At 41.7% G+C, this 26,169-nt stretch overlaps 1 protein-coding gene across 5 annotated transcripts in view; it reads left to right on the top strand.

Annotated features, from left to right (window-relative positions):
* Nucleotides 1-26,169, top strand: part of nlgn3a (neuroligin 3a) — a 128,848-nt gene that overhangs the window by 25,470 nt on the left and 77,209 nt on the right. Inside the window, exons 2-5 of one of the 5 annotated variants that reach the window (XM_061047729.1) lie at nucleotides 1,437-2,149; nucleotides 3,238-3,297; nucleotides 13,393-13,464; nucleotides 22,520-22,669. In XM_061047729.1, the coding sequence (XP_060903712.1) occupies nucleotides 1,678-2,149; nucleotides 3,238-3,297; nucleotides 13,393-13,464; nucleotides 22,520-22,669 (754 nt within the window). In that variant the 5' untranslated portion in view covers nucleotides 1,437-1,677. The remainder of the gene's footprint in view (nucleotides 1-1,436; nucleotides 2,150-3,237; nucleotides 3,298-13,392; nucleotides 13,465-22,519; nucleotides 22,670-26,169) is intronic. The other 4 variants (XM_061047730.1, XM_061047731.1, XM_061047732.1 and 1 more) reach the window with 4 other exon arrangements.

The following is a 26,169-nucleotide window of genomic DNA, read 5'->3' on the forward strand; positions in this document are numbered from 1 at the left end:
GGGAGTCTGTTTGGTTAACTGTAACCAGGACACCCTTTTAATAATCTTGAATATTCCGTTTAGTTTATTGTCTAAACTGAATATTCGAGAAAGGGTAAATAACCGCTATTTGTTCATGTGTGTATGCACACAGACTTCATGCCACCCCTGCAGAAGTCAGTCCCGTATACTATATAAGAGCAGTAACATAATCTCAGTGACTTCACCCACTGGCTTCTGAAGCAGAGTTATGAACCCCAGCCTTAGTGGTCACCATGTTGGAAATGCTACCTTTAACTAATGTTCAGTCATCCTGGAAAATGGCAAAGAGGTGGAGCTGAGGCGTGCCTTTAGCCTCCGAGCAAACAGCTCTTATGCACCCGCCTGTCAGTCAGATCAGCCACATAAATAAACTCAAACCAACATGTAATTAAATATCCATCCCCCGTATATAGTGTGTACCAATAAAAACAGGAGCAAATCAGCCCTACACTGTTTCTTCAACCAGCTTGTAAACTCAATTATGGCAAAAATCATTATCCTGCTCATTTTGATTGATATTGAGATTATTAAACATGATTACTCATTGATTTTACAACATCTGGATCATGTGCGTTTATAGAACTTAGACATTCAGAACACTATAAAAAACAGGCAATTAGTAAAAGTAAATAAGTCATAAAGTGAGTAACAACAATAATGATAATAATACATAAATAAATGAACTATGTTTTGATGTAGTGTTGATGTACTCTTGTGGCCAAAATATAGCAACAGACACTTGAAAACACTGACCACACATGACAAATCCTATGGACAAAACAAGCGCAACAGGGCATGTTTGTGGGAAGCCTAAAGAGTGATTTGGAATTTAAATATATAATTGATTGCCCAGCACTTCTGTAAACATGTTTATTTCGGCTGTAATACTGGACATGTTAACATGGGGGTGTTTGTGACTTCTGGTGCTTTTGCAGCCAGCCTCAAGATGATGGAACTCACCTCTGCATTGGCTTCATTTTTCAACACCCGAGGACGCAGCCAGTTAGAAGAGCCGCTCCGGTTTAAAGAGTCTGGATCCACCCCTGGTTTTAAGGCAGACTTTAAATATTGTATCTGTCCTTTCCCTATTAATGTTTTTCGTGTCCTTCAAAGTAGAGACTAATTACCATCTGACAGTTGATGCCTATTCCACTTGTCCTATTAGCATTATTAGATGCATCTTGACATGTTGCCCAATAGTTAATTGCAATATCCAAGTCCAAGGCAGGTTCTTGAATATGTGGATTGATGATAGCACTAAGAGCTCTGTCATGTTTATGTGAGCTGTTTTATGTCATGGCAGAGAAAGACTCCACAAGTCAATAAAAATGACGGAGTAAAAACGGGAGCAAACTTGTGTGCTGTCAGGGCAATGTCATTAATTTTCCTGTTTTCTTCTTCTTCTTCTCCTGCAGCACGGGATAGAAGACCTGTCGAGGACGTTGAAAAAGGACCTCGCTGCAGAGAGGGAGTGCTTATTTCAGACTGTTTCTCCTCGACTGTAGGCCGGCAGGCTCCACTATCCCAGCTGATGACTGTCCCTCGGTTGTTTGGACTGCAGGGCTGAGCGGGAGGCCTGTGTGTGTGTGTGTTTGCTGAGGAGGGAGCCCCAGCGTGTATGTTGGTCGCTTGCAGTCGCACACACTCGCAAGGACCATGTGGTTTTCCCCGAGGAGAAGTCGTCTCCCCTCGCAGAACTGGCACAGTGCCCACAGTTGCACCGATTTCAGCGTGTCCTTGTGGGTATTAAGCTTTTGTTGCTGCTTTGTGGCCGTCAGAGGTCAGAACTACCACCCCACTGTGAACACGCAGTACGGGAAACTTCGAGGGGTGAGGGTGCCCCTGCCTAGTGAGATTTTAGGCCCGGTGGATCAGTATCTCGGGGTCCCTTATGCAGCCTCCCCGGTGGGAGAAAAACGCTTCATGCCCCCTGAGCCTCCTTCCTCCTGGTCGGGGATCAAGAATGCCACTCACTTTGCTCCCGTGTGCCCGCAAAATATTCACAACGCTGTGCCAGAGATTATGATGCCAATATGGTTTACCTTCAACCTGGATATAGTAACAACATACATACAGGATCAACACGAGGATTGTCTTTATCTAAACATCTATGTTCCCACTGAGGATGGTGAGTGTGTGGAGTAAACAGGAAAAAAAACCAAACCTCTCTCTCCTCCTCTCTTCTGTCTTTGCCTCTCTGTCTTTCTCTTAAATTTTGTGTCACTTGTGTATTTTTTGCGCGGAGCATGACCTGTTGTCTGGCGCATGCTGTGTCCGTGTCTATCATCTCAACCTCCCATCTTGACTTGATCCTCCATTTAGTCTTTTCATCAACTCTCCCCTTCCATGCCACTGTTAGAGGTTCCTCTTTTGATGACTAAATGACCTATTCATGCGACTGAATAACAAAAAAAAAAAAAAAGAAATCTAATCAGACAAGGAGCAGATTGGAAATATTCGGTGCACCTTCCTACCCTCACTGTCTTGACTGTACTGGGGATATTAGCCATTTGCGCTTAGCAGCCTGCCTCATAAGTGAATGATCTACTACTGTAGGGTTGGTGAAATATTCTGTCTGGTACACAAGAGGCCTGTGGCATCAGCCTGACCTATGTAAGACCCTTTACTCTCCTTTGCTTTGAACCAGTTTGTCCTTACATAAAGCTGCAAAAAAAACAAAACAAGGCTTTGTGTGAAACACAGATTTGGCTTCACCATGACAAAAAGTATCACAAGTTCCAGATTTCAAGATATTGACTTTGATCAATGATGTTATTGTTTTGCCACTTAAAGGAGACCCACACAGGAAAATGGGCTTGAAATGTTAAGTGCTCTGAGTCTTAAATGGACAATGTCAAATATCACTTTCATTTATCAGATTACAAAACTTTGCAAATACAGCCTCTCCGCCTTCTGTGTGGCTGTAATGGGTCTTAAATAGAAGTGCATGTGAATATGGGCTTCCTGTGTCCCAGGATGCAGCAAATTCATTCCACCATTTTGGAATATTTCTGCAGCAACACCCCAGTTACTTTCTCAACAGGTCCTCTGTTGTTCTTGTTGTTGATGATGACTGGGAGGGTGGGAGGAGGCGGAGAAGGAGGGAAAGAGGGTGAAGAATCGGGGTCTGACTCAAGTCTTGAGTTGTTGCATGTCTCATGCGATCTTTTTTCCAGAGCTCTCTGTTATTTTGTAGTTTTTCCATTCATTTTACAGTCAAAAGAATATCCAAGGAATGTGCCAGGAAACCCAACAAGAAAATGTGTAGAAAAGGAGGTATGTAACCAAAAAACAAAAAAACAAAAAAACAAAGAGAGGACAAAAAAGGCCGACACTGGAGCGAAAGAGAGGATTTGAAAGAGTGAAAGAGAAAAGGAGAGTGATGGGTGCAACCTTCCAAAGCTGCCGATATCACCACCTATCAACTCTCGAATCAAAGTGCTAATTGGGACTTGTGACTCAGATCAAGCCTGTCATGAGCGTGAAAGATGAGGGAGTATGTTTGATGTGATGCATGTGTGTGGGATGAAGTGTGGTTTTACTATGAGTGTGTCACAGGGAGTGTAAATGCAAGTCTCTGAATAAATAATGACGTTTTGTCAAGCAATAGAATACAATGTATGTATTTTATTTCATTTGACCTAATTGTAGAGCTTGTTTTTGTTTAACGTGAAATATTCTTTAATTTCAACACAACTGTCGATTAAGTCAGAGGCATGAGTGCTCCCTCAACATAAAACTTTTAGACTTTGTATGCAAAACCTTAATCATGATTCAGACGGCTCTAACAGCACCTGAGAGGGCGGCTTATTGGAAATATTTGTCAAATGCGACACCTGAAAATGTCTGAGCCTCAGACATTGATTAAATTTGCACTAAAAAGTGGAGGGCCGCCTATCTCTCTCTTCAATGTATTATTCACAATTGCTCACATTTAGGATGGTCGGGGTATTTTATTGGCATGACAGCTTTCATCTATCCATGTGGTTAATGTTTAAAACCCACAGCAACAGAGAAACACAGTCCAATTTCATTAACAGAAGCTAAATCTCTCAACAGAGGGCTTATTTTCACAAACACGCCTGAAGGCACTGGAGGACCTTACGAGTAGCCTCAAGACCAATCCTGAACATTTCTCGCTGCACAGTAAAGATTCAGTTTGAGCTGGGAGACCTCGGCCGTTGATTTCCACGGAGGCGGCAGGCAGCTATTGGCCTTAGTGTGCGCGCTCCTACATTCGGCTTTGGTAAACCAATTTTGTTAGAGACAGACTGGCCCTCCAGGCACTTCTGCTTCTGAATTAGTCCCAGTTGTGGAATACACACAGAAATATCTCTTTAATATTCCCCTTCCACTTGGAATTTTTCAATTATCTTCCCCATGTTTGGTAATGAGAAAACGGTTTATCATAAGTTTCATATGTTGGCTTTGTGACACATTTTTGTGCAGAGAAATGATTGTTGCATAGTTCCTCTGTTGCTATAAACACAAAGGTTGTAATTTTCAAACTCGCTGGCTCTTTTTATTTCAATTGCACTGCTTCTGCTAATCTTGGCTTATGTTGAATTAGCAGTGCAAATGAAGCATCATTTATCCTTCTTAGGCAATGTAGAAAGCAACCTCTCAAGCATACTTTGGATATGCTTAAATGTTTCCATCACGAAGGTAAAAGTCTTGTTCGACAAATTCACAGTGAACTGGGAAACTGTTTGACGGTTCATCAGTTCCCTCATTAAAGATTTTAATTAGTGTTGTTTCAATTTTTAGATCTGTGCCATAAAACTCTTAACTCTAACAGGGTAAAATGTGTTTTAGCTTCCAAAAGAGACCTGTATGGTTCAGAAGAGTCGTACACACTGAGCATATTCGGTAATAATAATACCTCCACTACCAATTTTACAATCTGAATCTCTATGAATGTGGTTCCTCTGGAGAAAAAAAAAGAGTGATTAATTTTCAGAAAGTATGGTATTTGACGCTTGATAAAATGGTTGTGTGATTGTTGCCAGGCAACCGTTTGCAGCTGTGTCAGAGGCAGAGTAAATGGTCCTCTTTCCTTGCTTGAAGCATCTTTGTTGCAATTGTAATACCTTTCTAGTGAAGAAAAATACATGAACCATCAACTCTATGAAATGAATCACAGCTGATCTTAGTGAAGTCCTTCTGTTTTATGAGACAAGATATTAATGTGAGATGATGTGTGCACTGTGAAGCAAATACAGAACACAATCTGCAGCAAAAGTAAAGGAGTGTTTGTATGCCTAGTTATGTATTACACATGTTCAGATACCTCCTTTTTCTCCTCTAGATATCAATACCTAGACTTCAGTAAGAGCTCATGTCATTTTCCCTTCTGATACTATGGTGCATTTGAAAAATATACAAAATGTTGGTGTGAAAATACTAATTCTGGCGTTGCTATTTTTGGTTAACGTACTTTTCTGAGAGCACAACACTGTCAAGTTAATTCAGCTGAACCTTTTGACTTCTTGGGAGACCAGTTGGTTTTGTGTGAGTGGATTGAGTTCTATAATCTCCCCTACTATCAGGTAGCAGTCAGGTAGTAGGTGGGAAAGTTTATGCAGCTCTATTTAACAGAACAATACTGGGAAAGCATTGTTTTAGTTCAGGAACAGAACAGACTAAAATGTTGTTCAGAGAAAAGCTGTGGTTTCCTTGGATTGACTAGTTCAGACCACGTGTCCAAGATGTCCAAGCACATAGAAACAATGTCACACTGAGGTGGTCAAAGTGCGAGATCAGCATTACAGACCACCTCTCCCTCTCTCTCTCTCTCTCGCTCTATCTCTGATGTGCCTCTGTAGTGCACACACAGAGCGGTGTTGTAGATTTAAGGCACTAAATCCTTGGTTCTACCACTCAGTCATTTTCTGTGCTCTGAGTTGGAGTGAATGGAGTGAAGAGGGGTAATGATGTGCCGGGACACAGCAAAGCACTATTCAGCCTCAGAGTGCTAGATTGGCTCAAGATGGGTCAATTTTGCGAGGGCAAAACCTGATGAGGTCCATCTTTATCTTTAAGAGAGGGTTTACATTGTTAAATTGATTGACAATCTTTTAAAAGAGATATGTAAAATTGCATCCTTTTCCCTGTAGGGGCCTCGTTTTGATACGGTGCACTCAGTGTGCTGCGTGCTGCCTGTTTATACAATATGCACATCATTTTCTTCTGGGTTTTACAGCACATCTCTTTCACTGCTTGTAGCCTGCTTGTAAAACCTGTCCTTAGAGTCCTTCACACTGGTCTCTCTGAATAAAACAGCTTCTGAGAGCGCTCTGAGATCAACCTTCCTGACTCATAAATTCATCCCTCATCATGAGTCTATTTGAGATAAGTGCGGCGAAATCTGTTATACATTTTGGCTTGATTTGGACCACTCGACTATCATTCTTATGCAGCCCGCACAGGCAGCAGGCTGCCATGTGTTACGCAGCCCGGTGCCAGTACTGAACAGCCCGATCGGTTGCCAAACCTGTAGATTAACTACCCCAGCAGAAACATTGGACATATTTCCCTCTTACCAGATGACCTCCAGATGCTAGAGAGCTGTTAAAACTGCAAAAGAGCCCCAATCCTGGTTAGACTGCGTCTGGGCCTTTGCAGACAGTAACACACCATGCTAATCCCGTTGGTTGGCCGACTCAACCCGGCCTCAGGGAAGGAGGGGCTACTCCCTGAACGCTGCCGAGGAAATCTGTTTGCCAACTTTCCAAGAAGACAAGAACAAATATTGGCTTGCGAGATTTGAATTCAGAGCAGATGTCCACTCCCCCCCCCCCCCCCCCCCCCCCCCCCCACCTCAGAAAATGACTTCTATAATCGTCCATGATCATCTATCAGCGACTGTTGATGATTGGGTGAGTGAAGGCTGTAACCAGCCAGCAGCAGATTCAGCCACACTGACTTGAGATGCAAGACGCGACCTAAGCAGGAAGTTCCCATTCAGAGGCCTCCTGCTGCTGTGCTGTCCAGCCTCCACAGTCAATCCAAGGCTCAGTATCACTGTTCTGTTCTTTGTTTACCCCAAACTGAAAGGAGAGGACACAGCCAGTGGAGTCCAAATGCTCTGTGAATGGGAAACACCATTTATTTGTTGCTTCAGGTGTTTGTGTTGGCTTAGACTGAGGCTCGTGAACCCGGATTTGACTTTAAGTGGGCCTTAATCTTTCTTTGCTGTTTTTTTTTTTTATGGCTGCACTGTTACATGCATAATTTTATATACATTGCTTTAAATTTCAAGATGACTCATGTGGGAATGCTGGTAGCGTTGGGATTTTATAATTCAGTGCTTAACCACACATCATGAATTTGTCATGACGCATCAAGGGCCATTGGTATGAAAGCTGCTCTCTTGAACACAAACTAAAGTTATGTTAACTTTTACGTTTTCCGCAGAAAACATTTGTACATTATTAAGTTGTGTCTGTTTAGATCTGTGTTCAATTGCTTGCATCCTTTACCTCACTGCTTTTGTCTGTGTTCTGCCACATTTTCCGGTAAAACAATGTGAAACCAGCAGCAGGATGTCAATCTTAGTGTCTGTCTGCATACAAACAAAGAGGGCATCCGCTTGTAAATACAAATCCTTAAGTGGTTATAAACATTCTGCAGGGTACCTTTGATGAGAACCCAGTGTTGGAGTCTTCATACCTGCACGGCTCTGACTTTTTGAAATCATTAGTGGTGCATGTTAAGTCAGCCCTTATTTAAATGACTATTGTGTCTGACAAAAGATTATTAAAATGCCTGGAGCCTTGGCAGTCTTGATTGTTTTTCTAAGATATTTGTAGTGTGTAATCTTTTCCTCCCTAATATGGAGAATAAATGGATCATTAGGGATAAAGAAAAGAGGTAGGAACCCCACTGTGTTGGCTTGCCACTGAATCCTGCAGCCTCTGCAAACACGTCTCTTTCTCACTGTAGACTTGCAGAAAGACAAGTTGGCTGCCTTTTATTTGTTTAGATTTTTTTTTTTTTAGTTTAGGAACAGCTGAAGCGCAGTGTGAGTTTTGGCTGTCCTTTACTGTGGGATTACAGCCTCCTTAACCTTTTAGCTTCATTCTCCATCATTCTCTCTTATGTGTCCCTCCCAAGCTGTTCCTTAACCTCTACACTGGGAGACAGATTGAGAGAAGTGGAGATAGAAAGAGCGAGAGATAGAAAGGGAAGAGATAGGGAGAGCAGAAAGACAGGAGGAGCGACAGATCCAGGCACTCTGAAAGAGAAAAATGGCCACCTGAGGATTAGAGACTGAATATAACTGCTCCAAATTGTCAAGGCGGCAACATTTCACATTTCACTAAGTCCCTTTCCACATTCTGACCTTTCTGATATTTAACTCCAAGGCCCATCTATTGTCAGCGAACCTTTTTCCAGCAAAGGAAAGGCAGTTAACATTTAGCCCTCCACAATGTATCGAGTGAATTCCGGATTCAGTCAAGAAGTCTCTAGAGCCTTAGAGCCCTCTCTATATCTGTATGTGTGTGTGGGTTTACATACGTGGGCTAGGGTCTATTCATGTAAAAATCCACAGTCAACTCATAGAGCATCTTTTGTTTGCAATTCAACCCTCTTTAAATGTTACATTTCAATACCCTTTGTGTAACAAGTAAGCCCATCAAGTGTGTTTTCTTTGAACCTGATTTGAGAAATATGACAGGTTTCTATTTTGCTTGTCAGAGGACATGAATAAAAGCTGTTAGTCTTGATGCCGTCTGTTTTGAAGCAATGCAAATGTTGGCTCCTGGAGGCCGACTACGCAAAGAAACTCATTAATTCTTTGTAGTTCCATCGTAATTTCACACTCTTAAACCGCGGCGTCACTTCAAAAGATCCAAGGTCAAATATAGTCTCACTTGCTGAGTCACTGCAGATGTCGCATGTTTGCAGTTCCTATTATAGATCCAGCACTTGACACACAGGCTCAAAGACAACGCAATTCAAAGTGACAGAGCTTCCCTGTCGACACCTGCCATCCAATCTATGCCTGTCTGAAGCATTATCACTCAATAACCTCAATGTTTTACCATGTCAACGGCACAGTTAGCGCTAGAACAACCCTAAACGCTAACAAGCCGTACGAAAGACTGAGGAAGCAAATACAACCCTTCTGTTCTGGTTCTGGCTTTTATGCTGCTAAACATCCTTGTAGGTTCCCTAGAAGCCTACATCAGAGAGACATGACAACTTATAACTTAATGATAGCTACTTCCTACACAGGGAAGATGCTCCTGACTGAGAACTTCTGCTGCTACCAAATTTGTTCAGCTTTAAAGTGCTAAACCCGACAAACTAAAGACTTCCTGTAACAGAGCATCAGACTACCTGTCATTTCCAGTGGAAGCAGGTGATGTGATGCTATAAACGGATGCGCCACACACTTGTCTCACTTGTGTGAAGTGTCAACCAATCAGGATTCACCATTTCCACTCCCTGCCGTTTATTCGAAGCAGTTGTGAATCAGGTTTCTATTTCAACTTTTCCCAATGCTTCTATCCGACCCAACATTTCGTGTTGGTCCAAACCTTCTGTGCTACAATCGCTTACACCAAAATTCCCTCCTGTGATCCGAGAGCAGGTAGAGTCAGCCAATCAGAGTGCAAGCTGTTCATCTAACTGAGCTACTGAAACTAGCTCTGATACGATGACGTATGATACACTTTGTTGTCCCCTCTCAGAAACTTGTCTTGGACTCAAGTCGTGGGGGGGGGGCATACAGTCAGTAAACTTCTCACTCAATTTTTCGCTCTCTCTATTTCTCTTTCCCAAAACATCATATGTACATACATTGCAAATTACCCATATTTCAAAAGATCTGAATTAAAACACACAACGTGTCACAAACATTATACAATGGATAGCCAATGGAATCTATCATTAGCTGCAGCTAGCATTTACTTAATGTTTGCTTAGCTCTGTAACTGGCAGTTAATGATAAGCAAGGGGACATCGTAGGGAATACCAAAAAAGGTACAAAGTACAGATAAAATAAGATCTAGATAATCTAACATCAAAGAATGCATTTATGTTAGTTGTCTTTTTGCATAGCAGTTATTTCCCCTTGAGAGGCTCTGTTGGCATCTTTCATCAAATACAAGCCCATCAGCAACTGGTATCAGTGGTGTGTGTACCACATTGGCGGTTTTGCAGTTTCCACAGGACTAAAGCTGGTTAAGACGGACATTAGCACATAAGAAAACATTGACTTTATTTGAGATCATTGTTTTGGTGGTTTTGATAAAAGTTTAAGTGGACATACAAAGACAAGTTCAACCACATGAAGCCACATGATGGATTTCACCTTTGTTTTGGCTTAAAAGCCCACAAGTCAAAGTAACATATATTTTAAACTATGTATTGTTGATGGCCTATTCATTTAATTATAGCTGTGGAAGTGTTTGTGTTTGTTAGTTAGCCTTTAATCCAAAACCTTTCTGACGCTTTTAAGAATGAAATGCCCGGTCCCACTTAAACCATCCGAAGATTTAGTACAACTTGCTATAGTAAGGCAATACATGCTTATCGCCAAAGAGGGTGACACTGATTATGAACACAAGCGGGAAGTTGTTGAACTCACGTGATTGTGGATGCATACTTTGATGGAGAATTATATAGCGGCCCATACGGAACGCCATTATTTATTACAGCGGTTGTATAAATCCAACGGACAGACGGCACAAGGTCATTATGCATAGTGGAACAAAACAAACTGAAACGTTTCCCCGCTTTGATGTGCTCGGTAAATGTCACGACACTCAACCGCTTACATAATGCAGTATATTCAATCTATCAATTAACAATGGATGAGGCATGGAGACACAGCGCTTCATTCATTTAAATAAAAACTCTTTAAATAGAGCCTCAGCCAAAGTGGTTTGTTATACCACTGCCTTCCCTGTCGAAATAATACTCATAATAATAATAGCTTGGATTTATATAGCCTTTCAAGAAACCCAAGGATGCTTTATAGTAGTTAAAAATATTTGTCTGTATCTTTACTTGAATAACTGACTTGCTTACATGAGTGGCAGCAATAATAAACAGTGCACAAACTGGGTGAGAGTTAGGTTGTGCTTAGTCTCTTAATTAATCAAAGGTCTGTTTTGGGCGTAACATGAATGAAAGCAATCAGTGTCATCTTCCACTCCAGTTAAAAGCCAGGTGTGCCTACATCTGGTGCATTAGTATTCATGTGTCTAGCCATTTTTTTGAATTATCAGGGCTCAGCTTGGTCTCAGACACATGTAGCTTCTTTCCTTGCGTTGTTCCTTTACACACAGACCACATTTACACGTTTGAAATATTGTGATGTAGGCATTATTGTTATAAATACCGTAGCTATTAAACCACTGCAAAGGAGAGATAAATGAATCTGCCCATGAGGAGAGATGCTATGCCCTTTATTGTTAGGCAGAATAGTGTCATATCACAAAACGCTTGTTGAATGTTTCAGGTCGGACTTCATCTGGAAGCCAACATTACTTAAGAAAGGCTGCGCAATGCTGAAAGTGCTATAATAATGTCAGGTTACGGAAATAATAAAGGTTTCCATCTCCTAGTTCTCTGTCCCTGGTTTTCTCTTTAAACCTCTGTTAGACTGTATGAGAAAACACAGTGAAACAGAGGAGTAGGAGCACAGCAGCTTTGGCCCTTTAAACAGCATAAGATTCTTGGCAACCACACAACCCAGTTTGAAGTGGCTTGAATCATCTTTTAAGAATATCCACATTTGATTTACTGCTACACAGGATGTTAGTTGTTTAACAAGTTGAGAGCTTGTCCTGAAGGTACTGCAGAAAGTGAGGAAAATATATTTTTGGACTCAGATCCTGGAGTTTTTTTGTAACATGATAAGTTTACTCAGTAGATGTTTCTAAAACTCTTCATAAGTATGGCTGTACTGCTTTAAAAAGCAACTCTTTTACTTAAATGTTTCATTTCATTATAAAGATTTTTTTAGGTATGTTATTAAATCATTTAGAAGATGGTAGTTTTGAGGAGAGTCTGATGTCCACCTTTTCAGTTACAAACTGTGTGAAAATCTTTTGGTAAATACGAACTGTTTATGGAATCACTTAAAAAAACAGACCGTTTGATATTGTTACAAACTCAAATGTATTCTGGCTTAGTTATTGCAATGGAGGAAAAAGTCTGAGGTCACCACAAGTATTAGGACCTGCTGTATTGGGCATTTCTCAGGAGGAAGATCTGAACTGACAGGGTGCTGGATGAAAGGTCAGGGTATTACCAACATTTCAAAACATTCTAAAGTTGTTAGAAGATTATGGACTATTAAATGGATTGACTGATGGACTGACCTACAGAGTAATCTGCTGTGTAATGTCTGCTGCTAGTGGGCAACAAAACATGATTATACATGGATGTCAAAGTGATTCCGTTGTGTGTGGTAGGTCAAAGAAATAGCTTGTATACCACATTGTGACATGGTGCGCAGGCGCCCAGGGGGCTAGGTTTGAATACTACACAACGTAGCACAAGGACAACAGCATATTACCTATTGTTAAGGGCAAAGAAACAAGCTGAAGTAACTGCACACATCACTGAGTATACATGATACACGCAATCTTGTGATTTATTCATACCCCCCCCCCCCCCACCTCAAGGGAAGTTTGAACACAGCACTCCTGCACGAGTGCCGTTTTGTACTGTGAGCACAGTTCTCCCAACAGTTTTCTGCTTCCTGATTTTACATTCTTTATCTTACCAGTAACTACATTTTCTGTTCATGTTAGTTTACTGGTCTCTAGGTCTCTTACACTGAATGTCCTAGTTAGAAATGTATGTAAGTGTAATATTCCAGAGAGGACAGAAAGTCACCAAAGTATTGTTTTAATGTGCTAAAGTCCTGTGACTTTAACACTAACACGTTTTACATTTTAGACAAGTAACATTTTTGAAAACAGTCCTTTTTGGTTATAATGGTAATATCCAAACAAATGGTTTTTAATACAGCTGTTTAAAAAATTAATTTAAACTAAAAGGTTATTGGATATGCCAGTGTGTATGACTCTTCTCCACATATGCTTCAAGAACAGACTTGTGTTAAAATTACACCCTTTAATTTCTGTTTTGTTGATTTACACCAAATGTACTTTTTTTATTTATATGCTTTTCTTTTCTTTTTTTTATCAAATTGAATAATCTGCGACTGTTAACTTTCCCTTGACAAATTGTATTATTGGAATTGTGTGTTTAAATTAACACAATTTCAAATGACATAATGAAATACTGCTTGTTCTTGAATTGCCTCTTTCCTCATCTTTTTGTTGCCAAACATGCTATTTTGAATTTCCCTGTGCCTCTCTGTGTCTCTCCCTGCTTCAATAACAGGGGCCCATGCAAAAAAACAGGGCGAGGATTTATCGGATAACGACGGTGATGAAGATGAAGGTATTTTCCACGGTGAACAAAGATGATGCATGATTTTTTTCTAAAGATTTATCCGATCATCTATGGTTTTTGTTTGATTTATTTTTGTCTTTAATTGCAAATGCTTTCATCAAGCATCCCTGTCATATTACAGTTTGTAGAGCAATGACTTTGATCAAATGTGTGAGCGTGTTTGGCTTCAGTCAGATGTAATCTAGCAGCTGTCTAGATAACCAGAACGAGTTGATTTTGATATTGTGTGGTGACTGGGGTCCCTGTTGCTGAAAAGGCAGAGCTAGTGTTAACAGCCCCCTCTGAACATGTGACCAGCAGCTGTATGTGTGGCGATAATGGCGGAGGGAAAGTGAAGCAGCAGTGTAATATCAGACCGTTCACCCGGCCTGCCAGCAGATTTAGATGAGGAGCGGCAGTTCAGGAGTGCTGCTGGAGAGGATTAGAGAGGAGAGGTGTAGAAAATGGGAAGTTGCTGCTCAGCAATCGCATTGTTCACTTTCCATATTTATCTTGGGATATTCCTGGCTCAGGGTGGATCTCTGCCGAGATTAGAATGAGAGACGCTTCTTGTGCTGCAACAGAAACGGCTTAAGTCTCTGAATCTAAATCAAACCTTTGATATCGCCCCGCCCTTGTCTTATTTTTGAAACAGTCACGCAGGTGATGCAAGCATAATGCTGGTATTAAGGTGAAGCCCTTGACTTAAAACCCTTGTGTTTTTTATGGTTGGATTTGATGTCTGCACGTTATGTGTATAATTGGTTAACAAGTGTACGTCTGTTAGAGACTGTACTGTAATCGCTCAGGATTTATGGACCTTTTTATTTGGCAGAAATACTGAGGCATCACTCCAAGTTGCCACATTCTTTCACTTGATTGTCTTGTATGTTTTCACATGGTTTTGCTGTAGGACTAGTGGAGCGCTTTTATCATAGTCCGTATAGAAGACAAACAGTCTCAGTGACGCAACTCATCCTCGGTTCCTGACGAGGTGTTATGATGCCTAATGATTCGGGTTGCTATTTTGGAAATACTAACTCCAACTAACTTCCGGCTAATCGAGAGTTAAAGAGGTGGAGTAATGACAGGTTGAATGATTATTTAGGTTGCTGAATCGAGCCATTCTAACTCGTCTTGCTTGTCATCTAGCTACCATATCCAAATGATTGAAAACAACGTGAACAAAGCCGACGAATTAAGGTCAGTACTAAGATAGGCTAATGTGAAGCATAGCCTCCTTGCAAACAGCTACAGTAAAACATGCCCACATGTCAGTCAAATCAGCCACACAGCTAATTATGCCTAATTGATCCTAACTATTCGATACAATTTTTACCAATAAATAAATGATTTAAAGAAACTAACCAAGCTGAAAACATGTTAGGCTCTGCTGTAAGAATTAGAATTTTAATTTTGACTCTAATGGGTATTCCTTGGTTTTTGGAGCCAACCTCAAGTGGACGCTAAAGGAACTGCAGTTTTTTTTAAGTTCTATGTTGTCTTCATTTTATCAACACCTGAGGTTTTCACTTGGTTTTTGATCCCAGCTGAACCTGGGAAGTCAGGGTTCTTTCCAGATGTTTAAGGCGCTGTAGTGAAGCTCCTTCCTCTTTGCCAGTGGGCTCCTCTCTCTCAGAAAGAAGCCTCATGCTGGCCTTGATCACAGAACAGGAAGCGTTGCCATGGCACCGCTTTTGACACACAGGTGTTCCTTCATTCAAGCCCAGGGCGAGCAGTTGCTTCTGAAGCCAAATTGCCTTCAGTTTTCTGCTCCATTATGTGTATACGTGCATGTGTGTATGTTTGTCTCCCCTGAAGCAAACCCACATGTAGCCCCAAGTCCGTTCAAAATTGCTGACAAGTGCCAATCCCTTTGTCTGGCAGGTCTTTGCATGCGTACACAGTGGCTTGGTCCCCAAGCTGTTGTGAAAGACTAGCCTCACTGAAAATGTGACAAGTCTATTCTTTACTGAGCGCAACTAATGCTATTTACGGAGCATCACCGTAGCAGCACAATAAAGTCCCAGCAGAATCTCTGCCACAGCACTGTAACTAATGCATGTGTGACCGAGTCGGCCATCAATCCCTAAATATGATCCAGAAGATTCTCATTGTTCTGGTGAATGTGTCTGTTATGATGTGTCATGGCCCGACGTATGAAACCAGTGTTCAGGGACATCTGTTTGTTTCTGTGTAATTCCCCCCTTTCCCTATGTGGGACAGAAAGACTTCTCTTCTCAGTTAAGGATGGCTGAGTACGCTGCACTAACCACACAGTCCTTGTAAGCTGTCTTACATACTGCTGCTCTCACAAGTGGCTGTACTATTATTGCGGGTAATAGCTATCTCCTTGCCTACAGTAAATGTACGGCCTGCATTACCAATGAAAATCAACTTCAAGGGCAAGTAGAATGATAACACAAGCACACATCCTACCCTGTCACTCTTCAGCTGATGCAACTTGTATCCACATATTCTCATTCAGTCCAGAGAGCTGCTGTCTTTTCTTTTTTCCCCATCTAACCCCCTCCATCTCTCAGTCTGTTCATCCCAACATTACCATGCTGTCTCAGTTGGCAGTCTGACTATCCTTGGCTAATTCCACCCTCCTTCTTCCACATTTGAGCCGCCCTTCTGCCTGTTATAACCCTCCAGACAGACTTTTAAACTCAAATTCAAATATTATTTACAATAAAGGATTTTTCACATTAACAAAGAATTATAATGAAATGTGTTATTGATTAATATTGTATAAGTTCAAAATGGGGGGGGGGGAAGCAGTGGAAAAGCCAAAAAAAAAAACATAACCGAGACAAAAAAAAATGTAATTAGCTCTAAGTTATTTTCTTTCAACTGGCTGTCCCTTCTTCAGCCTTTCTGTGTGTTTGTCCCCTCTGTCTGTCCATTTGTGTGTCCGCCTGTCTGTCAAAGCAACAGTCAAATCCCTGGCTCCCCCCATGGTGCATTCAAATTCCACACATCACTCCCTCTAGCCACACGAGTGCCTGGGCCAAGTTGCTGCGATTTACATCGGTCCACAATCAAGACTCAATATTATAGAGGCGGTTATTGCGAAATTGTAAAAGTGAGCGCACGCTTTCAATCACCTACCTGCTGTTGTTAGATAAAGGCGGGCATGTAAACAGAGGAAGTGAGGCTGTGTAGAAGCTAAATCTCCCAGGTGGAGCATGGCAGTGGTGCCGAGGTACCGTGCCCAGTGTGAGGCGGAGAGAGACAGCCGTGCCCACTCCGACTCTAGAGCGTCTCGCACCACTGCTGCCTCAACCATCTCCCACTGATGAAAAAGAAACGTGTGTGTTTTGTGTGTGCGTGTGTGTTTGTCATTTGGCACTTAGAGACTCTAGCTCTAATCAGGAGGAATGCTTCCACACAGTATGAATGTGCACACACTTAGACATGTACACCCACTCATTAAATCAGTGGAGCATGCACACAGGCACACACACACAATCCTTGCATCCAAGCTCTAGAAGCAAAATGAAGAAAACAACACACACACACCCACACACACACATCACCCACCCCCCTCTCGGTCGTTGCTGTGCCAGAGAGCAGAGCTGAGCTCCACCTGCCCGGGTATTACCATTAATTCCATCGCACAGGCCTGACTGGATCCCCATCCAGCAAAGCCCTCAGCTCAGCTCATGCAGGCTGGAGACCAGTGAATCGACAGTGGGGGCGATTCACACACCATTCTCCTCATTCTGCTGCTATCCTATTCTCTCTGATGTGGCAGGGATGAGGACTCGTGCCCCCTTGAAGACCATTTATGCATAGATATTGTGAATGCCGCTGCTCAGCGTCTTTCCAAGATAAGCATTGCTGCTAATGGCGGATCCACAAGGGCTTCATTTGGGCCATTTCAAAGCATGTGCGAGCCAGATTTCTGCTGTCATCTATTAGTATTATTTTTTTTTACTCTTTGTCCTTTACTCTTGAGTGGCACGAAATAATTGGCAAGGCAAAAACATGTTAAAAAACAGGCTGCTTTTGAAAAATCTGGAGAATGGAACAAGAGAGAAGATTAGCTTTGAATTAGTTCCGCGAGGCACTTTCCCTCTGTCTTACTGCAGCTCAACAGCACATCTGAGATGTTTTGCTGTGTGCATTATCTTTGTCAAACCGTCGGTGGTTTTTTGTAGCGTAACATCAGTTTTTGTTGCTCGCACTTAGGACAGCAGGCTCTCCCTGAAACACTAAAGGTTTAGTCTTCGTTCACTCAAGGAGCAAACTGATGTCTGTGAGTCTTAGGGATGACAGCACCTCTACAGCCTCCGCCTCTCATCTCGATCCAGGCCAGCTACAGGGGGCTTTGGCTAATAGCCTTGTAGGCTTTCTCACCATGTCTGCCCTTTTATTTCACTCTATCCCTGTCTCTCTTTTCTCTTTATCCCCACACACTCTCCTCCTCCCTGCCTGCCCTGTTTCCTACATCATATTTAAGACACAAACACACACACACACACCAGCCAGCAGGTAAAAAGTCACCTTCATGCAAAGGTCATTCTTCCCATTACATTTGCTGTAGAGACGTCAAGACTCATAGTAGAGCACACACACTGCACACACACATCTTCTTTCTGTTTATCCACTGCTTGGCTAAAATTATCTTCACATATACATGAAACAACTCAGATGCCCCAACAATTATCAAGTCAGTCAGTTATTGTTTTTATGTTTATAGCACCAAATCAGCAACATGATCTCTACATAAAAACAGGGTCCAAACCATACTCTTCTTCGCACTATTTTCATAGAACAAACATTAATCCACCAATGAGCAAGTATTAGGCTGAACAGCCAATTGCCCCAACTGGATTGGATTGGATATGTCAAGAAAGCATCAACCAAATACTGACAACAGAGACCTATAATAACAATAAAAGTGGAAATGTGACAGTGATGGCATTTTTAACTGCAGTGGAAAATTAAATATCTCCTTTGCCACTCCTGCAGGATGTGAATTTTCTGACTCGAGATTTCAAAAGGCAAACTTCTTTATGTTCCAAATCAAACAAGGCAGATTTTAAATGAAATATTTCGATGATTTATTCCACAAAATCAATGGTTACTAAATGAAACATTGTGCTCTTAACACTATCAACTGATTCACAAACTATATAAGATGCCTGTTACAGGCGGAGGTACAAAGAAAATGTTGCTCCCCGTCCTGGTGGGTTGAATGCATTCCCCCAGCACGTGCTAACATGTTGCCTCGTGGCAATTTTACTACACTTCGCTGCGCTTTCTGACAGCCGGCTCAATAAGTTATAAAAAATAAATTAAATGAGGACAGGTATGTACCCTGCTCTGCAAAAATAAACCTACTAGATAAATATAAGATAAAGATAATATATGATTAAATTCTGTAAATGAAAATGAAGGTATATGAATTAGAACTAAGAAACTAATCAAGTCACAGTATGTTCAAATAAACCAGATTTTCTCTATGGCTCCAACAACAACAACCATAATAATACCAATTTATAATGACAAGTGTTATGCAGATCGAGGGAAAATATAAACACATTTCATTATTTAATTCTGTATCTTTTTCTGCCCATCGTTCTGACGTGAAAAAGGCGAGCTAACAAAATCAGTATGCAACTGTATTTTTTTTCTGGTCCTCCTTCGACTGTTTTCTGATTTCAAAATTGAAAATGTGTCACTGTGTGTTCTTTCACTTCAGCCTCCTTTCCCCTCCGAGGCCGAGTCACACTCAGTGCCACTTCATTTGATTCAGTATAAAGAGAATATTAAGCGGACATCCAGTGACATTCAGAGAACTGTCATAGACTTGAACGCACACTGCTGTATAATTCTGTGTAATTACACTGCCTGTTCAGCAAGCAGCTCCCTGTTTAAAACCAAACCCGGTTCTGAAACATGGCTTGTAATGGACTTGTCATGAGAGAAGCGTGAAGCTTGGCTTGACGAGAGCACTACAGTAGGGTTCGTGTCATGTCCTGCCACATCAGGACATTGTCACCCGTTTTTCCCCCACCATCCCCTCCCCGTCCTCCACCTCAGACCTCACTGATAGCCGCTGACAGCCACCATGTTTCACAAAGTGTTGACACAGTGAATGCCACCGACACTTATCTCCACTCGCCTTTTTGTGTCCTGTCCCGATCCTAAAGTGTCAAGGCTGCTTCTGGGGCGCTTAGTGTCAGATATATATGACGGACTGTTTCAATGGAGGGAGAGGCAAAGGACAAAAAAAAAAAGTGCAAGAAGGAGAGAGAGAGAGCAAAGAAGATAGAGGAGGACGGAGCTGCTCCCAGCCCTCCTGGTGAGTTTCACTTGAAGCAGGAACACTTACAGTCTCAGCACAGGCCTGAATTCTGCCTCCCACTGACTCTCCAATCAGTCCACAGGCACTCTGACGCACCTGAGGAAGGTTGTGCTCTTTTGGTCCTGATGAAACTCAAGCCCTGTGATTTATTTGTAGGTGTTGTTCTATTTAACCAAAGGAAAGTCCACTGAATCAAACCCCTTTTGATTGTTGAATTATTATTTATGGCCAGTTTATCATTTGTTTCTGCTGTTGAAGACGGTTAGTTTGTGTCACTGTGGATGTTGCATGATTCAACATGTCTGATTGAAAGAAAGATGTGAGAAGATGATGTTTTATATCAATTATTTTTCTGTTCACCTCACACTCCACCCTACATCTGCTTTCATCTACATTTCCATCATGCACTTATATTTGAGTTCATCTCCAAAAAAGTTTATTTGTCTCCTTTTTTTTTTTATTTCCCTCACGCTGTGCATGGAGTTTTCTTTAAAGCAATATTTGTGAATTAATGAACATATCTCTGTTTCTTTCCCCGCACAGAGCTCTGTGCTGTGTTTTGATGCTGTGAATATGATTTTGATGTAATGATGTGTTTGCCACCGAGAAGTGAGTGAATTAGAAAGAACATTTTTTTATTTATTTATTTCAGGGGTTAGGCACTGTGTCACCAGATAAGGCGTCCACTGCGGCCGCTAAAGCTCTGATGTGATTGGTTTGAGAAGAGCTAGTCACCTCATTACCTCCGCGTCATGCTGTGCTACAGCCCAGATGTGGATGTAGCTCGAGATGATTATTATTTCTCCCTATAGACCAAACTCCAATTGGGATCTGTTGCATGTATATTTTTGCTCTGACACAAATCACATCAGATCAAGTCAACAAACAGATTAGGACAAGTGGAGCCTCAATGTCTTATTTCGATCTCCTCAAGGGATTAAACTGTCATTGAGACCCGATGTGAATCAACAAAAGAGGTGGCTGATAACACTGACATGACTAATCTCTCTTTCTTATTTCTGCCCCCTCTTCCTCTTTGCCATTCTCGTTTTGTATCTGTGGCCCATCTGTTTGAGATGCTTGTGCAGGATATCTTTTTGCTGTTTCTCTCCCCTTCTGCCTCCCCAAGACCCTCCCTATCCCCCTCTACGACTTCATGCTTCCTCACCCCATGCATCCTCCTCCTCCTCCTCCTCCTCCTCTTGTCTATAAGATAAGTGTGTGCAAAGAGAAGTGTCAGCTCTAAATCACATTTCACTGTGTAGCCTTCTCAGATACCAGCAAGATAAAGCCAGCCATAAATAAGGCCACATCATATACAAGTTATTGCTTTGCTTTTAAACCTAACAGGGCTATGAATAACCAGGGGAACCACGGGTAAAAGAAACCTGTATATCAAGGCTGAGCCCGGTTATTGGCCTCATTGGAAAACGGTGTCTTTACGAAGTATTTGTCCTTTGTGTGGAGCTTGTTAAATTGACGACTAGCAGAGACTACAGATGGGTGCAGATCAGGCTGTGCAGGATGTGGTCCGTGATTAGCAGTTCTTTGGGATTTGAATTTTGGCTCTCAGTAACCATAGCAACCAAAATACAATGCCATCCTTTTAAATCTGAGTCCATTGCTTTCTCTTTTTTTTCTGTCATTTTTGTGCCTTTCTTTTTGAATCTCCTTTTTATATTCTTCCGTTCTTTCTATCTTCCTTCCTTCCGGTCTATCTTTGTGTTTTTCTCTCTGTCTCTTCCTCACTCCTCTGCTGCACTCCCACCCTCTTTCATTCTCACCACTCTCGAGGCTTCAGGGGGGGAAAAGAGGGAGAGAGAGAGAGAGAGACAGGCAGGGAGTTGGACAGAGATTGAGGGAAGGCGGGAGAGATACAGGGGCGAGTCTGTGAGTGAAAGCGATACAAAGTGAGGGAGGGGAAGGCGAGAAGCTACAGAGAACGCAGGGGGGGCGGGCGGGCAGGCGGGGGTTGTGGGGAGTGAAAATGAGAGAGAGTTTCTTGTCTTGTCTCCCAGCTCGAGCTAGCCAGCCAGTAATTCAGTCCATTCCTCAGACAGAGGCTTTTTTCTTCCCCTCTACCTCTGGATGGGCTTTATCTGGCTGGAGTGTCGCTCCAGCTGGGAATCAAGCCCCGAGTCCGGAATAGAATAAACAACATTTTACCAAAAATTAGGCACAAATTTGACTATGAGCAAATGCAAAGCAAGAACATGCATATGTATTTTTCAATAGAGAAAGGCCTATGTAAAAAAAAAAAAAGAAAAAGAAGGAGCGTTGTGTAATTTGCCAGCGCGTTTTCCCCCCTATCACTGTCAAGCCAGATTAGCCTTCTCTCCGGTTAGGAGATGTGTCAGCATACCTCCTTTTTTATTCTCTCTAATGGCTTCCTGCGTGTCTATAGGAGGATGAGCGTCTGCAAGGCAACAAGAACCACAACATTCATGACATGTTCATGATAAGTCAATTAAATATAAGCTACATTTTCAGCTGAGATGGCCAATTATTTTAATAGTTAAGCTCCACATATATACTGTATATCTATTTTTTTTTAATAGAGCAGATGGAGTGAAATAGAATTCTTTTTTATTGGTAGGATAGCATATTGGATGAAGCTGGTATCTGAGAGGGGACCATCAGCTTGTCTGTTTGTGGCCACCATGTCGCTGTATCCGCTGTATCTGAATCTGAGCTGAACCCGTTGATCAGAGTGGGTGGACGGCTATGTGAATGTGTTAATGATGGCCGCTCTTGCAGACATACGAGACACCGGGGCCAAGCCTGTGATGGTCTACATCCACGGAGGATCCTACATGGAGGGGACGGGCAACATGATCGATGGGAGCGTGCTGGCCAGCTACGGAAATGTCATCGTTATCACTCTCAACTACCGTGTCGGAGTCCTGGGTAAGCATTCTTTCCCTTTTTCTTCTTCTTTTTTTTTCCTTCTCCTTCAAGGGCATTTTTCTGGGCCATCTTTGTAGGGCAGCTAGGTGTAATGAGCGCTGCTGATTGCTACATCCACTCCAAATAAGGCGGCGGGGGAAAAAAAAACATGTCACTATAAAATACAAGGACTGGTCCCAGTGTCTCATGTGGATTTGGAGCATGTGTATGAAGATCACAGTAACTGAGTGTGCAGAATGTGGGTTTGTTGTTGTGACTGGGGTTTCGAATAATTTAAGAAATTATTGTAATGAGGTAGAAAAAAAAAAATGATGAGATGGGCGTGATGCTGGAGCAACTCTCCGAGTTTTGGTTGGTTGCAGATTGACTCACACAGCTGAATCCTCTTTCAGACACTTGTGTGTGCGTGTGTGAGAGCGATGGAGAGAGAGAGAGAGAGAGAGAGTGGAGTGGAGTGGCAGAGAAAGAGAGAGGGTGAGAGAGCTCCATGGAAACAGCTGCAGCAACACAAAATGGAGTTTGTTAGCACACTACCCGAGCTTTGTACCTTCTCCATCCATCTCTCTGACACAGCCGATTTCCCGCCTCGAACATTTTTTACATTTAAAGTGCTTCTCTACTGCCTACAGACGCTTTGAACATGAACTGAAATGTCATGTTGTTGGTTGAAAATGTTGAGAATATTGCCTCAGATTTTGCCTTGTTGTGTGCTATTAATATAAAGGACATATCTTTAGTTTTTATTATGTGTTCTTGACATATCCTTCGAAATCACCGTCAAGTTAAACTTATATTTGTGTCTTATATAATATTTCACTGACTGATTTCATCCTTGAGTGAACTAAAAAAATTTATGTTTTATTGTAAGAGAAATACACCGTGCCATTTTTTTTTTCCATCCAGAAACTGATTCCTAAAACTTAGCTTTGTTTTATTTCCTGTAACTGAGACCCCTCCACCCTGACCGCCTTTATCCTCCTGAGGAATGAATCCTCTGAGTATTTAATCTGCGCATTAACTGGCATGATCATCATGATGAAGGAGCACATCACCGCAGTGTGTCGTATTTTGATGTCTTAAAACTACTTTGTGTTCACAAATGGGGCTCAGTGGCTCAATGGAATATGTCATATCCATAGCTCCCAACCTGGGGGTCAGGATGCTCTAAATGTCAACTTGATATACGTAAATGGTCACAGGATGATTAACAAGACATGAAAAAAAGGAGGAAGAAGGATTATCTGCTTCATTAAGTTAAGCATTATATTTCTCTTTTTATAATTAGTATTTTTTGTTATAGATTGGATGGTTTCACATTTTAGACCTCTAAAATGTATTTGCATGAAACAGTTGGAGATAGGAAATAATATATATATATGTATATATATACTGTATATACAATCCATGGCAGGGGATTTTAACTAGACACCGCTTTGATTTAAACAGTCAGAAGGAAGGAGCAGCATCGGAGTTACTAAGCTGTATTGGCTGCTTTGGATTCGCCTCCTTGGGAGTTGAATGAATCTATTGCTAGCTTTCCTCTTTTTGTCATAGCATCCGTTGATATAAACAGAATATCACCTACACCTCCTTAAAGAAGTGGTCTATACCTCACCTTGCTGCTCAGAGAGCTCCACATGTCAAGAGTAGGAGGGTGACTGAGGACTAACTGCCGCTTTATCCTCCAGGACATTGAGATGACTGGTGTGGTTGAAGCACACAAAGCACCACTACATTCATCCTCAGCCTCTCTTTTTGATGGAGATGAGAGCGCTACGGCCTATCGATTTTGTCATCAGAGTTGCTCGATGTGAACGTGCTGTGTTTTCCTCTGTCATTTTTTTTTTGTGGAGTATCATTTTTGAGGGTTGTAATCAGCCTTCAGGGTGGTAAGGTAGTCAGAGCGCTGGCTGAGCATGCCGCCTCGCGCTCCTGCCGCTGGTTTAAAGCCGAGCACGTAGGCCCTAATACAGATTCATGATCATATTTCTTTCATGGCACTTCAATTATGAGTCAGATGTTTCTTTTCTCACCGCCACATTTCGCTAAATGTCATTCTACATGCATGCACACACCCCCTCAAACACCACATATGAGTACTTGGAACATCTGACACTCACACACACAAATATACTAGTGAGACACAAGCTAAGACAAGCCACACATACATACAGTTGAGGTTTACCCAGCTACACACACACACACACACACACACACTACTCTCTTGGTGAGCTCCCCAGCAGCCATTCTGAGAAATGAGCAGAGAAGAAGTGATGCATGTAGTTGAGCGATAATGTCCATCGCTGTAGCATGGTCTGATAATCTCCCCATGGTACGGCTTTAAACTGTTATTACAGACACACTCATATAAGCCAAATAAAACCCAGGCCAGAGAAATCAGACCATGATGGGCCAATTAACACTAAGCTGTCTGAAGATTTTCTGTCATAAAGTGAGAATTGAAACACTCAGAACTTGAGAAATTATAATTACATGTCTTCATTTCATATTTGTTTGCAGTTTTTATTGAATAATGGTGTCGCTAACAGTTTCGGCGCTAATCTAGTCTAGACGGCATTAAGTTGGGGGAGATAAACTGTTTGTACTGTACTCTTTGCATTAGCCGCTGCACACATAGTTAAAGCTTTACACATGCAGTTAAGCATCGGGTCATCTGACAGCTACATGAGAGTAAATACTGCAGTTTTTTAGCTTCCTCTTCTTCTTCTTCTGTGGCTTTAGCTCAAGTACTGTGCAGCAGAACTCCCTTTAGATAAATAATGGGGGGGGAATCAGTAATTTAGATTCTAGGCCGGCTACAGCAGTTTGGAGTAGAATGAAAAATAAATAAATAAATGAATATTAATGAAAAAATGAAAGCTCTTTTAATTAGGCTGCTTAAAGGGATGAGGGAATAATGGAGGCAGAGAGAATTAGACAAGATAATGAGTTTAAAGTGAAAGCAGACAAGGCAACTCAAAACTCTGCTTTCTGACACTAATACAGCTCTCCCGCCGTCCCGCCGCAATCCGAATACAGCATTAATAATGCAGTAAACACCTTTGAAATACACACAACAATCTGAATACTTAACTCCTTTCACAGAAATAATAGGCCTAAACTATAAGGCAACAACAGCCCTCACTAACAAATTTGTACTGAAAGCACTCTGATGTGGAGAATGCAAAACATTTTTTTCATTTTTCACCAGCAATTGGACAGCACCGTACCTCTGCGAGAGTCAGGTGTTAATGCTTTATCTAACTATTGCATTCGTTCTTTTTTCCTTTACTCTGTTTTTGAAGTACAAGTATTTCCACATTTCACTGAAAAGAAGCAAAATAATTGAAAGTCAGCTCTCAGTTTGTTATGAAATATAGATTTAGAACTTGTTTGGTGTTCTTTCAGAAAACAGGCCGCAGTGGGTGCAGTCTATATTTCAGTATGGTTTTATAATGTATGCATGGCATCTGCTCATTCTCAAGAGAAGCTCAAACTGA

Source organism: Labrus mixtus, chromosome 10 (genome assembly GCF_963584025.1).
Source record: "Labrus mixtus chromosome 10, fLabMix1.1, whole genome shotgun sequence".
Taxonomy (NCBI): Eukaryota; Metazoa; Chordata; class Actinopteri; order Labriformes; family Labridae; genus Labrus; species Labrus mixtus.